Source organism: Sus scrofa, chromosome 6 (assembly GCF_000003025.6).
Source record: "Sus scrofa isolate TJ Tabasco breed Duroc chromosome 6, Sscrofa11.1, whole genome shotgun sequence".
Classification (NCBI taxonomy): Eukaryota; Metazoa; Chordata; class Mammalia; order Artiodactyla; family Suidae; genus Sus; species Sus scrofa.
This window is the reverse complement of record NC_010448.4, coordinates 119,952,364-119,967,583: the sequence shown is the minus strand read 5'-3', so window position 1 is coordinate 119,967,583 and position 15,220 is coordinate 119,952,364. Positions and strand designations below refer to the sequence as shown.

At 45.4% G+C, this 15,220-nt stretch overlaps 1 protein-coding gene across 2 annotated transcripts in view; it reads right to left on the bottom strand.

Moving 5' to 3' along the window:
- MOCOS (molybdenum cofactor sulfurase) overlaps nt 1–15,220 on the bottom strand; it is a 73,257-nt gene that overhangs the window by 50,749 nt on the left and 7,288 nt on the right. For both annotated transcript variants that reach the window (XM_003356414.4, XM_013999302.2), the window contains exons 2-6: nt 14,678–14,767; nt 11,234–11,300; nt 9,731–10,375; nt 6,963–7,039; nt 3,947–4,146 (exon numbers count right to left, since the gene is read on the bottom strand). In XM_003356414.4, the coding sequence (XP_003356462.1) occupies nt 3,947–4,146; nt 6,963–7,039; nt 9,731–10,375; nt 11,234–11,300; nt 14,678–14,767 (1,079 nt within the window). The remainder of the gene's footprint in view (nt 1–3,946; nt 4,147–6,962; nt 7,040–9,730; nt 10,376–11,233; nt 11,301–14,677; nt 14,768–15,220) is intronic.

The window sequence follows — 15,220 nt, the reverse complement described above, 5'->3', positions numbered from 1 at the left end:
AATCCTGAGAAACAAAAACCAAGCAGGAGGCATAACTCTCCCAGACTTCAGGCAATATTACAAAGCCACACCATCAAGACAGTGTGGTACTGGTACCAAAACAGACATACAGACCAATGGAACAGAATAGAGAATCCAGAAATAAACCCTGACACCTATGGTCAATTAATCTTTGACAAAGGAGGCAAGAACATAAAATAGGAAAAAGACAGTCTTTTCAGCAAGTATTGATAGGAAACCTGGACAGCTGCATGCAAAGCAATGAAACTAGAACACACCCAAAATAAACTCAAAATGGCTGAAAGACTTAAATATAACACAAGACACCACCAAACTCCTGGAAGAGAACATAGGCAAAACATTCTCCGATATCAACATCATGAATATTTTCTCAGGTCAGTCTCCCAAAGCAAGAGAAATAAGAGCAAAAATAAACCAATGGGACCTAATCAAACTGACAAGCTTTTGCACAGCAAAGGAAACCAAAAAGAAAACAAAAAGACAACTTACAGAATGGGAGAAAATAGTTTCAAGTGATGCAACTGACAGGAGCCTAATCTCTAAAATATACAAGCAAATTATACAACTCAGCCAAAAAGCCAACAACCCAATTGAAAAGTGGGCAAAAGACCTGAATAGACATTTTTCCAAGGAAGATATACAGATGGCCAACAAGCACATGAAAAAATGCTCAACATCACTGATTATTAGAGAAATGCAAATCAAAACTACCATGAGGTACCACATCACACCAGTCGGAATGGCTATCATTAATAAGTCCACAAAGAACAAATGCTGGAGGGGGTGTGGAGAAAAGGGAACCCTTCTGCACTGTTGGTGGGAATGTAAGCTGGTATAGCCACTATGGAGAACAGTATGGAGGTACCTTATCAATCTAGACATAGAACTACCATATGACCCTGCAATCCCACTCTTGGGCATATATCCAGACAAAACTCTCCTTAAAAAAGACACATGCACCTGCATATTCATTGCAGCACCACTCACAATAGCCAAGACATGGAAACAATCCAAATGTCCATAGACAGATGATTGGATTAGGAAGATGTGGTATATATACACAATGGAATACTACACAGCCATAAAAAAGAACAAAACAATGCCATTTTCGGCAACATGGATGGAACTAGAGACTCATCCTGAGTGAAGTAAGACAGAACGAGAAAGACAAACACCGTATGATATCACTTATATGCGGAATCTAATACAGGGCACAAATGCACCTTTCCACAGAAAAAAAAAATCATGGACTTGGAGAATAGACTTGTGGTTGCGAAGGGGAGGGGGCGGAGGGGGGTGGATTGGAAGCTTGGGGTTAATGGATGCAAACTATTGCCTTTGGAATGGATTAGCAATGGGATCCTTCTGTGTAGCACTGGGAACTATGTCTAGTCACTTATGATGGAGCATGATAATGTGAGAAAATAGAATGTGTGCATGTATGTGTAACTGGGTCATCATGCTGTACGGCAGAATAAAAAACTGCATTGGGGAAATAATTAAAAAATAAAAAATATTTTAAAAAGAATGAAATTTTTGTAGCAATTACCTAGAATAATGTATTTGAGGAGGCAAAACTGTCCCCAATGCATTTTCCACCATACTTCAAAAGCATTTAAAATTGCCTCTTTCTGGAGTTTCCGTCATGGTGCAGTGGAAACAAATCAGACTAGGAATCATGATGTTGCAGGTTCGCTCTCTGGCCTTGCTCAGTGGGTTAGGGATCCGGTGTTGCCATGAGCTGTGGTGTAGGTCACAGACTCAGCTCAGATCCTGTGTTGCTGTGGCTGTGGCATAGGCCAGCAGCTGTGGCTCTGATTTGACCCTTATCTTGGGAAACTCCATACGCTGTGAGTGCATTCCAAAAAAAAAAAGCAAAAAATAAAATAAAATTGCCTCTTTCTGAAATGAAGTCCTGCTGAACAATACAGGGAACTATATCCAATAACAATGGAAGATAATATGACCAAAAAATACATATATATATGTAAGACTGGGTCACGTTGCTGTACGGCAGAAATTGACAGAACATTGTAAATCAACTATAGTTTAAATTTTTTTTTAATTTAAAATAAAATTAGAAGTTCCCATCATGGCTCAGCAGTAGCCAACTAGTATCCATGAAGATATTGGTTTGATCCCTGGCCTTGCTCAGTGCATTGGGGATCCGGCATTGCCATGAGCTATGGTGTCGGTCACAAATGTAGTTCAGATCCTGTGTTGCTGTGGCTGTGGTGTAAGCCAGCAGCTGCAGCTCTGATTTGATCCCTCGCCTGGAAACTTCCATGTGCCACTAAAAAGCAAATAATTAAAATAATCAAACTGCCTGCTTTTGAGTGGTGTTGGGCTGCTTCTGCTGTGTAAGTGAGGGACAGTTGCGGGGGTGCGGGGAAGGTGTCTTCACAGTCAACTCACCCAAGAAACGACTTAACGGTTGTAGATGGTTGGACCACAGACACCAGTGAGAACCAACATTTCACCCCAAAGAATATTTCTCAACTTTGCACCTCAGTAAGTGTATAGCTATTCAGAACGGGGGACATGATTCCTTGAGAAATGGATTTTGTTTATGAAATTCTGGGTTTACAAAGATGTATGGAGATAATGGCTTTCAGGGGAAGAGCATTATCTCCCAAACTCATCTGTTGATGGAATCTGCTCCTCACAACAGCTCTGAAAACCCAGACTCTGGGAAGGGCCTTGGGCTTCCCATGCCCAGTCCATGATACCCCATCCAGTGACCACTCTTTGCCATCTCTGAATGCTCAATGCGACCCTATTAACATACTGGGCAGTGCCCAGCTTACTCAGCTCTGGCAAGGATCCAAGCAGTTCCCAACCTGCAAACCATTACTGCCAGCAGTTTCATGGGAAAATACAACAAAGGGTACATCTGCAGAAGCTATTTTATAACCAAGCTACCAAATCCTTTGAACTCATAATATGCATGGACAATGGCAGAAATAAGGGCTTTTGCGCTACTAAGGATATCATTTCTACTTGCCATTAAAAAAAAAAAAAAAAAAAGACAAGTTCCCATTGTGGTGCAGTGGAAACAAATCCGGCTAGTAACCATGAGGTTGTGTAGGTCACAGACACTGCTCAGATCCTTCATTGCTGTGGCTGTGGTGTAGGCCAGCAGCTGTAGCTCCAATTAGACCCCTAGACTGGGAACCTCCATGTGCTGCAGGTGCAGCCCTAAAAAGCAAAAAAATAATAACAATAATAAATATCTTTAAAAAGACAAGCAACCTGCAAACAAATGGTGGTAAGAGACCCAGGATTTTGTGCGACACTATGTTATGTATGGTCTGTGGTATTGCTGGGGCGCTGAATTTCCTCATACATGAAATGACCTCAGGCAAGCTGGTCTCGCTACACTTATTTTATTTATTTATTTATTTATTTTTGCTTTTTATGGCCCCATCCACAGCATGTGGAAGTTCCCAGGGTAGGGGTTGAATCGGAGCTGCAGTTGCCGGTCTACACCACAGCCACAGCAACACCAGATCTTTAACCCACTGAGCAAGGCCAGGGCTCAAACCCACATACTCATGGATACTAGTCAAGTTTGTTACCACCGAGCCACAACGGGAACTGCTGTCTACATTACTTTAGAGTGTCTTCCCTTGCTGGCAAGCTGTCAGCTGTCCCCTCTCACTGCTGTCAGAGATTCAGCCTTTCTCTTCCCACCTGTGAAACTGACCATCTGTGACTGAATAAAGAGGGCTGAAGAGCTAAGTAGCTATGCCTGTTAGAACTGTGTGTCAGTGAGAATAAAGAGCCTCTAAGGAAGGGCCAGTGGCCTCTCCAGCAGGGCTATTGAAAGGACCCAGAGGCCTTGACTGCAAATTTCAGGGCCACAGAGTTCCAGACAAGAGTGATTCTGTTGTGAACAGATCAGCAAGACGAAAAGAAAACCCACCTGGGAATAACCAATGATGTTCCCATCATCGTCAAGCACGTTGAAGCTGATGACTGGACCCTGAACCTCTGGGCTGCTGAACTCAGAGTCACTGTAAATCCGCACAACAGGGGCTCCGTTGGGGTACCGGAGGGCAGTCAGGGAGGCGTAGGTGTACCGAGCCAGGGTAAAGGTATGCTGCCTGATGCACTCCATTCCACCTTAAAATGGTTACGAACATGAAAGGGGATCATGAGCTTTATGCAAAAATTTTTAAGAGAACGAGATTGTTGGAGTTCTTGCATGGCACAGTGAAGTAAAAATCCAACTGCAGCATCTCAGGTTGCTACAGTGGCACAAGTTTGATCCCCAGCCTGGCACAGTGGGTTAAAGGATCCAGCAGCAGCTGTGGTGTAGGTCGCAGCTGTGGCTCAGATTCAATCCCTGACCTGGGAACTTTCATGTGCTGCGGGTGCAGCCATAAAAAAAAAGAAAAGGACAGGAAAGGAAAGGAGAGGAGATCATTATAACTGGCAAACTCGGACCTCATATGAATGATTTTAAACGCTTGTGGGGAGGGAGTGGGATGGACTGGAACTCTGAGGTTAATAGATGCAAACTATTGCATTTGGTGTGGATAAGCAATGAGATCCTGCTGTACAGCACAGGGAACTATATCCAGTCACTTGTGATGGAACATGATGGAGGATAATGTGAGAAAAAGAATATATATATATATATATATATGTAAATAAATAAGTAAATACTTGTAACTATTGTATGAGACTGCCCACACAACAAATGTTTAGGTCGTTGGTACTGAACAACAGTCGAACCATTGGTCTTTCTGTGGAATTTTTCCATAGAAATTGCCATCTCCCTTTAAAAAAAAAAAAAGTGCTATTACTTAAACATTCAGAAAATTTAGACCCTTTGCTAACAGATCACCAAAATGTACAATTTTGTCTTTAAATGTATCTCTCTTTTTTTGCTGTTGTTTTTGTTCGTGTTTAAATCATTCTAGCATTATACAAAGCAGTTAAGGACACTTGTTACGATGTGGTCGAACCCTGAAAACACTACGCTAAGTGAAATAATTCAGACACAAAAAGACAAATATTGTATAATTCCTCTTGCATAAGGTGCCTAGATTAGACAAATTTGTAGAAACAGAAAGGGGAACCGGGGGTACTAAGGGCTAGGAGAGGGGAAATGGGGAGTTATTGTTTAATGGGTAGAGTTTTAGTTGGGGATGCTGAAAAAACCCTGGAGATGGAGAGTGGTGATGGTTGCACAAAAATGTGAATATACTTAATGTCACTCAGTTGTACACTTAAAAATGGCTAAACTGGTGCATTTCATGTCATAGAGCTTTCACCACTTTTTTTTTTTTCCAAAAAAAAAGCCATTAAGTGGGAAAAATCAGAACTGGCCTTAATGTGGGGCTGATAATTAATTTTGGAAATGCTCCTGACCCCATCAGACCCTGTTACCTGTGGTTTGGAGGCCTCGTTAGGATCTTTCCTTGGGAAAGTGCTTGTTTCTCAAAGTCTGTCCTGATTGTCTCTCTCGGTCTGGACAATGTCCTCACCTCCCTGCATTACTGTCAGGACAACCCTCCTATCCCTCATATGAGTTCTGTCTGCCCACTGTGTTGGGCTTAGGGTGAGGACCTAAAGATCTCATTATTATGGTGAGAGAGAAAGGAAGAGAGAGGAAAGGCTGCCTTCCTGGTTCACCATAACCTCATCTCCACCCCCTTCTCAGCCTCTAGAAGGAGCACCCAGAGTGCAGTAGGAGGGTGCTCACCAGACAGAGGTTCTTCCAGCCTTGTCCCTTGTGTCAAGCCCCATAAGAGGTTCTTCCAGCTTTGCACCTTGTGTCAAGCCCCACAAGATGGGAAGTGGCATCCATCTGTGTGTCCGAGAGCCCCCCACCTGCTCACACACCCCAAGCACTTGTCAGTAAAGAAAACATGTATGACTTCAAAGACCAGCAGCAGAGACAGCGGTTGGGTGCTCAGGATTAGGCATTAGTCGTGCCTGGGTTTAAATCCTAGCCCTCCCAGTTTCCAGCTCCTGGCCCTGAGGAAGGCAATGAACCTCTCTGACCATAAGCTCTTTCAGGGCAAAGTGGGCTTGTCATGAAGCTCCCCAATGGAAAGACCCAGCAAGGTAAGAGTGGAATGAGGTCTCAGGGTCTGCAAGCATTCCCAGCGCAAGGGCCAAGGATGGCCCCTCTGTTTCTGTGAGGTTATTCCTCTCTGAGTTTGCAATGCCTCTCACTTATTAAAATGTTCTTTGAACTGACAAAAAAAAAAAAAAAAAAAAAAAAGCCCAGTCTCTTGCTCTTGCCTCAGAAGTCATTTTTGGAAGTTCTTTTTTTTTTTTTTTTTTTTGTCTTTTTGTCATTTCTTGGACCACTCCCGCGGCATATGGAGATTCCCAGGCTAGGGGTCGAATCAGAGCTGAAGCCACCAGCCTACACCAGAGCCACAGCAACGCGGGATCCGAGCCGCGTCTGCAACCTACACCACAGCTCACGGCAACGCCAGATCCTTAACCCACTGAGCAAGGCCAGGGCTTGAACCTGTAACCTCATGGTTCCTAGTCAGATTGCTTAACCACTGTGCCACGATGGGAACTCCAGTTCATTTTTTTTTTTAAGGGCCACACCTGCAGCATATGGAAATTCCCAGGCTAGGGATCAAATTGGAGCTGCAGCTGCAGGCCTACGCCACAGCCACAGCAACACCAGATCTGAGCTGCATCTGTGACCTCCACTGCAGCTTGTAGCAATGCCAGATCCTTAATTCACTGAGTGGGGCCCAGGGATCCACATCCTCATGGATACCAGTTGGGTTCTTAATTAACCTGTGGGCCACAACAGGAACTCCCATTTTTTGGACGTTCTTTAGAATCAGCTTCAACTGCACCCATGCCAGTCACTTGCAGACTCTCCTTCATCTGGACCCCACCCATTCCAGGGCTCCCTAAAAGGCACAGGCAATTCCCCATGGGTAAAGGTGTCCACTGACCTGTGAGGTTCTCTAAGGCATCAAATCCATGTTTTAGTGCTATCACGTCTAAGAATGAGATGGTGCCATCTTCGAACCTGTAACCATGGTGAGGGGGACGAGGTCAAGTTGTGGCCAATGCCTCTGTGTGTATTTTGTGTATGCAGTGATGGGGCTTTGACTCTAGGCTTCGTTGCAATCTATGAAGACCTTGCCTCTGCTGCCCTATATTGCCCTCCCCCTCCCTCTCAGGAAAGAGGGCTGTGCACACCAGGACACGCGGGCTGCCTCTGGCCCTGACCTGCTCTGAAGCTTTCTCAGGATGGGCTGGCAGTGGTGATAAAGGGCTACCACCTTGGAAGACTTTAGACTTGAAAAACCTCAAGGGCTGTGGGCTCTTGAAATGACCCCAAAAGAGCACCAATTCAGGGAGCTCAATTGTTCAACCATGAGGTTCTTTCTTTTTCTGGCGGGAGAGGCTGTGCCCATGGCATGTGGAAGTTCTGAGGCCAGGGATCGAACCCGTGCCACAGTCATTTGCAGTGACTATGCCAGATCTTTAACCCATTGTACCACAGGAGAATTCCAGCCATGAGGTTCTTAACAAGAGTCTCTGATATCGAAGTCTGTAGAACCACAGGCTTTGGTAACAACTGCAAGGCTCTCTGGAGTTCCCATCATGGCAAAGCAGAAACGAATCCAATAGGAAACATAAGGTTGCAGGTTCAATCCCCAGCCTTGCTCAGTGGGTTAAGGATCTAGCGTTGCCATGAGCTGTGGTGTAGGTTGCAGATGGGGCTCAGATATATATGGCATTGCTATGGCTGTGGAGTAGGCCGGCAGCTGTAACTCCAACTGGACCCCTAGCCTGGTAACCTCCATATGTCGTGAGTACAGCCATAAAAAAGCAAAAAAAAAAAAAAAAAAAATTGCAAGGCTCTCAATTCAGCAGATGCACACCTTCCTGGTTATCAAGGTGATAATTATATTTGCATTTTATAATTACTCATTTAGATGAAATCCTCATCAAGTCCTTATTGTACGGCATGCCAGGCACTGTTCTAGGTGCTAAGGATACAGCAGTGAACATGACAGCTAGAATCCCTGCCTCCATGGGGCTTGTAGCCATCCTCTTGAGGGCACAGACACAAAGACTCAGAGAAGCCAAATAAGCAGCAAGCCAGGGGGTGACAATGTACAATGAAAATGCCCAAACAGAGGGCCGGTGGCGGCTGCTTTAGAAAAGATGGTCGGGGGGGTTCCTCTCAAAGGATGATCATAGGAGCAGAGACTGAGCAGAAGTAAGGGAGTGAGGAAAGCTGCTCATTTTCGAAACAGCTGAGTTCACAGTTCAGAGGGAAACAGCATTCCAGGGAGAGGGTGACCTTGGCAGGTGGAGCAAGGAGGTCAGGGGGGCGGGGAGCATGTGAGCAAGGTAGAGGGTGGTAGGAGAGAAAGTCAGAGAGCTTTGCCCTGGATGGGACAGGTGACTGGAGGGCTCTGAGCAGAGAGGAGTGACAGGATGGTACTAGGTTTTGATAAGACTCCTCTGGCTGCTGCACTAGCTAGGGGGAAGGTTGGGGGACAGTGAGGAGTTTCTAGCAGGCATCTTGGTAAAGGACCATGACAAACAGCAACCTTGTGCAAGTGGAAGCTTTCAATGGAAATAATCGTGTTTTGTGTTTTAATACTCTAGGGGTAAGAAGTACTCAAAATATATGTGTGAATTATTTATTCACACTTAATTACTATTAAAAAATTAAATAAATAAATTATTATTATTGTGGCAGTGTGAATTTCCTTATAAAACTAAAACAAATGGTATTATTTTCTCCTATTCTGTATGTTGTCTTCTTTTTTTTTTTTTAAGTCTTTCTGTCTTTTCTAGGGCTGCACCTGCAGCATATGGAGGTTCCCAGGCTTGGGATCTAATTGGAGCTGTAGCTTCCAGCCTACACCACAGCCACAGCAATGCGGGATTCTTAACACACTAAGCGAGGCCAGGGATGGAACCCGCAACCTCATGGTTCCTAGTCAGATTCGTTAACTACTGAGCCGTGATGGGAACTCCTCTTTTTGCTTTCTTTTTGAGAAAATAGAATGTACACATGTATGTGTAACTGGGTCACCATGCTGTACAGTAGAAAAAAAAAGTCGTATTGGGGAAATAAACAATTAAAAAAAAACTAATGGTAATTAATAGACATACAGAATTAATAATGAGGCGACTAAATTAATTGGCCACTAATAAATGAGTAAAAATGACTCTTTAATAACATTAAACATTATTAGGCAATAACAGCTTAGGTTATTAATTGATCAATAATAAATAATTGATTGATCAATAATTAATAGACTCAGGAGAAAAGGGAGGTGTTTTTTTGTTTGTTTCTGTCAAGCATTGTTTCTCATTGGGTTATAAAATAGAAAACATTAAGAACATGGTCCAGGTACCTGTTCCAGAAACATATGGGTTGGATGTTAAGTCTGTAGTCTGAGTTCTAGTCCTAGGGTCACGAGAAAAAAAATGAGGGGTCTAATGGTAAATAAATACATTCAGCTTTCTGGGAATCTCAGTGCAGCACCTGCTATAAGGCAAACCACCCAAACTGAAGCAAAGAGGTACCGCACACAGTGTGGAATTCACAGCTGCCTGCAGCAGCAGCGCCAGACAATCTGGGCCCCTCAGATCCGAGCCCTGCCACCCAGCCGGGTGCCTGGCACAATCCTACAGGCGGCACAACCCCAGCCCTGCTGACCCCCAGAGGCCACTCCCATCACCAGGTTACCTTTCAGCCACTGATTCTCTTGGGATGTAGAAGTCTTCCCCTGCAAGGTACGCCGCAGCCGTGCCACCTCCAAAGTAGGTTTTCCTCAGCAGAGGAGCAGTACGATTATTCACCAGCAGAGCTCCCAGGCCGGTGGGGAAGCCAAAGATCTTATAGAAGGAGATGGGGACAAAGTCGGCCTGGTGAACCGACAGGTCCAGTGGCGAGGTGCCCACGTAGGCGGCCGCGTCCAGCAGCACGTACCACTTCCCAGGCGCGCTCACGGGGCGCATCTGCCCGGACTTGACTTCTCCTATCCAGGACAAGGGATATCTGCTCCCGGAAAAGTTACTCTGAGCCGGGTAGCAGAAGAGATGCGGAGGCTGGTGGTCAGGGTCGCCGGCGGCGGCCGCATCCTGTTTCTCCGCCAACCACATGTCCTCTGGTCTGACTGGGATGCAAGTGACGTTCATGGCTGTGGTGACCTTCCGCATGCCCACCACGGAGGTGTGGCTGTCAGTGAGGTAACAGAACCGACTCCCACTGCTCTCCGGGCCTGGAGACACCCATGGGAAAGCCTCTGCCACCAGCTTAAGAGCAGCCGTGCTCCCTGCCGTGAAAATCACAGTGTAGTCCTCTGGGGAGGTGCAGAAGTGCGCTAGGATCCTGGAAGAAACACAGCAGCGAGCGACTCCTTGGTCTCCCGCAGGGTGTTAAATGTTTGGAGGTAGTTGTATTTCTACTAAATACGACATCTCTCTACTAAATACGACAGCCAGGAAGAAAACAGGCTTTAAAACAATCGTGAAGTTAGGGCAGGGGCAGAGGAAATTGCGGGAAGAAATGACCAATCGATGCAAACTGGCGAAATCACCCAGTCCCCCAAATCCCCGCCCCCAGTGAATAACACAAAAATCCACAACTACTTTAAACTCAGTTGAAATCACCCCCTTCTTGGTCTACTGTCTGGCTCTCATCATAACAAGTGTTAAGTCATCAGCTTGTTTCACGTTGCTTTTAATACAAGCAACCCTATAGCAAAAGAGTATCACTTTCAAATTGAAAATAATTTGAAATTGTATTGCTCCAAGTATCTTTAGCTACCACCTGGAAATTATTTGCTAAAAACCAAATTACTGTTATGTGCAAATATTAGTAAAAAGGGGGGAAATTGAGAAAACGAAATGTCTAAATCTGTAACATGAAAAAAAGAGAGAGAGAGAAGCCGTTTTTCCTCTTCCTCAGAACAAGACAGGAACCTGGATTATTCCTTGTCACAACAGCCCAGGGCCACATACAACAGCTTGGACACCTCAGAGGCACCTACCTATACTTCTGGTCTGCCCTGCTCTGCCCCTGCTGACTTTCACCTTCCTGTCCTCTGACCCTGATGGTTATCAGTGTGCCATTTAGCTGAACATGATGCTCCTGAAACCAACTCAGAGCTTTTGTGAGATGCAGGCAGATGGTAGGAAGTCCATCCACCCACACAGGCTGCTCCCACCCCAACTCCCACCTCCTCACCTGTAGCGGACCTGCTCCACTGTTTCATAGGTGAGCTTGCTGCTGATGTTCTGGCTGTGAGGATTACCTGGCAGGTGATAAAGGCAAAGCCATCCAGTCACTATTTATGGACTCCTCTTTTGTATTCCTCCAAGACCCTCTCCCTCCATGTCATAAAAAGTTAAGCAACAAAAATATCATACAGGCCCAGAAATTCCACTGCTGCATACACTGGAGAAATGAAAATACGTGTCTGCACAAAGGTTCATGCACGTGGGTGTTCACAGTAGCTTTATTTGTAAAGCTCAATTCTGGAAACAACATAAATACCCATCAACTGGTGAACAGAGAAACAAAATATGATATGTCCATACAGTGGAAAATTATGTGGTAACAAAAAGGAACAAATGACTGGCCATGTCATGATAGAAACTTAGAAATATGCAAAGAGAAATACATAAGGCACAAGAGGTCACATATAGTATGAATCCATTTATATAAAATGTCCATTTAAAAAGTAGTAGATTAGTGGTTGCCTGAAGCTGGTGCAGAGGTGAGGGTGGGGTGGGCAACAGGGATTAACTGTAAATGGGCATCAGAGAACTTCCTGGTATAATGAAAATGTTCTAAATTATTTATAGTGATGGTTGCACCATTTAGTAAAGTTATTAAAAATCATTGAATTGTACACTTGAAATAGGTGAACTTTATATGCAAAATATAACTTAATAAAGCTGTTAAACAAATAAACAAAAACAAAACAAAAAAAAACGGTCCCTCCTAAGATGGAATCTGGGATGTGCATTTTGGAGTTGGAAAGCAGCTCAGAGGCAGCCAAGCCAATGCAAGAAGCTTCACTGTAAGTTTCCCAATAGGTGGCGAGCCCAGCCCTATTCATTAACTCCGGGGAGTCAAGTACACAGCCTTAAGGGGCTGCGCTTTCCCCTAACCAAGAGACAGACGCAAGCACCACTTAAACTAGGTCCCCATCTGTTGCCCTGCATTCACACTCCTGCTAGTGGCACCATTCCTGCAGAAACACATTTGCTTCTTCCTCAAAATATATGAAGGGCACCGTCGTGTCTGTCCTAGTCACCCATTTTCAAGGCCAAAGGCTCCCTCGGTTTCACCCTTCCTTGTCAGCTTCTAGTACTTCTCTAGGGTTTCACTTTCTCCCTCAAAATATGGCCCCCCATAATGCAAATCTTTCCAAAGACCTGACCTGCAGGGGCCGATCAGTAGCATTTATCAGGTGCAGGACTGTATGTGCATATTAGGGCAGTTTTGGGCTTTTCTGTTTTAGAGTTTCTTGTTTGTTTTTCTGAAGCCACCCTGTAGGATCACACTGGATATCTGGCCATTGAAGCTATAAATTTCCCTTCCCACTGCAGCTAGTTACTTGTGGGACTTGGTACTTATCCATGCTGCCTTTCATCACCTTGGTGTTTGGCCCCGAATCATTACATTCAGCAGTCTCGATTCTGTTACCTCTCAGGCCAGTATCTCTCCCATGCTTGGGACTCTGGCAGAGGTTAAAGGAGAATTGCAGGTCTCTTTGCAAATCATAGATTAAAATCCCTCAGGAGTTCCTGTAGTGGCTCAGTGGTTAACAAATCCAACTGGTATCCATGAGGGTGTGTATTTGATCCCTGGCCTCGCTCAGCCAGTTAAGGATCGGGTGCTGCCGTGAGCTGTGGTGTAGGTTGCAGACACAGCTCAGATCCCATGTTGCTGTGGCTGTGGCGTAGGCTGGTGGCTACAGCTCCAATTGGACCCCTAGCCTGGGAACCTCCATATACCACGGGTTTGGCCCTAAAAAGACAAAAGACAAAAAAAATAAATAAATAAAAGATAAAATCTCTCACTCTGGCATCTTCCCTGGAAACCATGCCCCAGATTTCCATCTCTGCTGGCTGCCAGAGCCTGAGTGTGACTTTACAGAACTGTCGTGAACCCAGGCAACCTGGCGGGGGCTAAGGGATTGTGCTCTGGAGCCAAACTGCCTGGAAACTGCTCCCCCAGCTGCCCCAGCCCCAGTGCTTCCCGACTGTGTGGCCTCTGGTTAATCACCTACCCTCTCTGGGGGCCCAGATTCCTCACCTGAAAAACAAGGGTGTTAACAAAACCTGTACCTTAGCTGGTTTGATGACAGAAGCTGTATCTTAGCTTGTCACGAGGATGGAAAGGGTACACATAAGGCTTCTGGAGCAGTAGCTAGAGGGCAGTGAGTGCCCAGGATGTGTTACTTATGGCTCCTCTTGTGGGCATGGTTATGGCTGCTACTCCTGTTATTCCAGACTTTTGATCACAGTATGCCACTGATTTTTGCCCAAAGTAACTGCCCATGGTTTCTAGAATAAAGATCAAACTCCAGGGAGTTCCATTGTGGCTCCTCATGTTAAGAACCCAACTAGTATCCATGAGGATGTGGGTTCGATCCCTGGCCTCGCTCAGTGGGTTAAGGATCCGGCATTGCTGTGAGCTGTGGTATAGGTTGCAGACACAGCTCAGATCCCATGTGACTGTGGCTATGGTGTTGGCTGGCAGCTGCAGCTCCAATTCTACGCCTAGCCTGGGAATTTCCATATGCTGCAGGGGTAGACCTAAAATAGAAAAAGAAAAAAAAAATCAAACTCCACAGAGCACCTCCAACACCCCTACCCAGCTCTCCATTAAGACCTCTACTCATGTTTCCTGGGCTGGTTCCTGAAACCACTGCACAGTCTTGGTTCATGCTGCTCCTTCTGCCCCAAATGCCCTCTCCTCTTCTTTTCCAAGTAAATTCCTGCTCATTCCAGCACCTGCCCCACTCCAGAGGGAGCTTTCCCTGACACTCACACTGCCAACCTACCGTAACTCTGCAGATGCAGACCCCCACGGCCCCCTCCACCTTTGGTCACAGCCCTTCCCACGGGGGATCATTTACTTTTTTAACATTTTACATTTACACTTCACACTGCTTTAATTTTTTTTTAACATTTATTTGGAGATCACTTGCTTAAGCTCTTGTCCTGACTAGACCATAGACCATGAAGGTAGAGACAGTTGTTCCCATTTTACAGAACCGTACCCTCCAAACCAGAATGGCTTAATAAGCATAGATGGAGTGAATGAGTGAATGAATAAATGAATATTCCTTCTGCCCGCCACACTGTGCTGGTCCCACAGGGCCATCCCACCACCAAACACAGCACTTTCTACCCCTGTGCCCTTCCTGGCATTGACCTCTTCTTCTAGAAGTAACCTGTGTGTCCCCAAGGCACTTCCTCCCATCCAGCAGCACAGGTGCTACAAGGACAGACCCTGGGTGTTTGCCTGACCCCCACTCACATGAGCTCACCCAGCTTTGTGTGTTCGGCACAGGCCCTGTCTGTTAATCTAACATTTTATTAGGCATAGATACATTAGCTGAAGGGCGTTGGCTAATGTTTAATGCAAAAATCAGTTATAGTCTGTTTTCTTTACCATAAAGGTTTTCCATGAGATCTTTAGTGAAGCTTGTAAGCTGGCTCTGGGGGAATAACGTGGCTCCTGCATGGTCAAGGTAGACAGTTCCTGAAAGAAAAAAACAAAATAAAGCTGTGATAATTTTTCAGAAGCTTTCCACTCATTTCACTGAGATCTGGTTTGTGTGAGTCTGACCGGTGCCCGTTTGACACACATAGACATAACACCGGGCCACTGATTTCTCCCAGCTTCTTCGTTGTTTTTTTGTTTTGTTTTTTGTTTTTTGTTTTTTTCTTTTTTCTTTTTTCCTTTTAGGGCCACACCTGTGGCATATGGAAGGTCCCAGGCTAGGGGTTGAATCGGGGCTGCAGCTGCTGGCCTACCCCACAGCCACTGCAAAACCAGATCTGAGCCTTGTCTGTGACCTATACCACAGCTCACGGCAACACCGGATCCTTAACCCACTGAGTGAGGCCAGGGATCAAACCTGCATCCTCATGAATACTAGTCAAGATGTTACTGCTGAGCCACAATGGGAACTCCTCTCCCACCTTCTTTTTG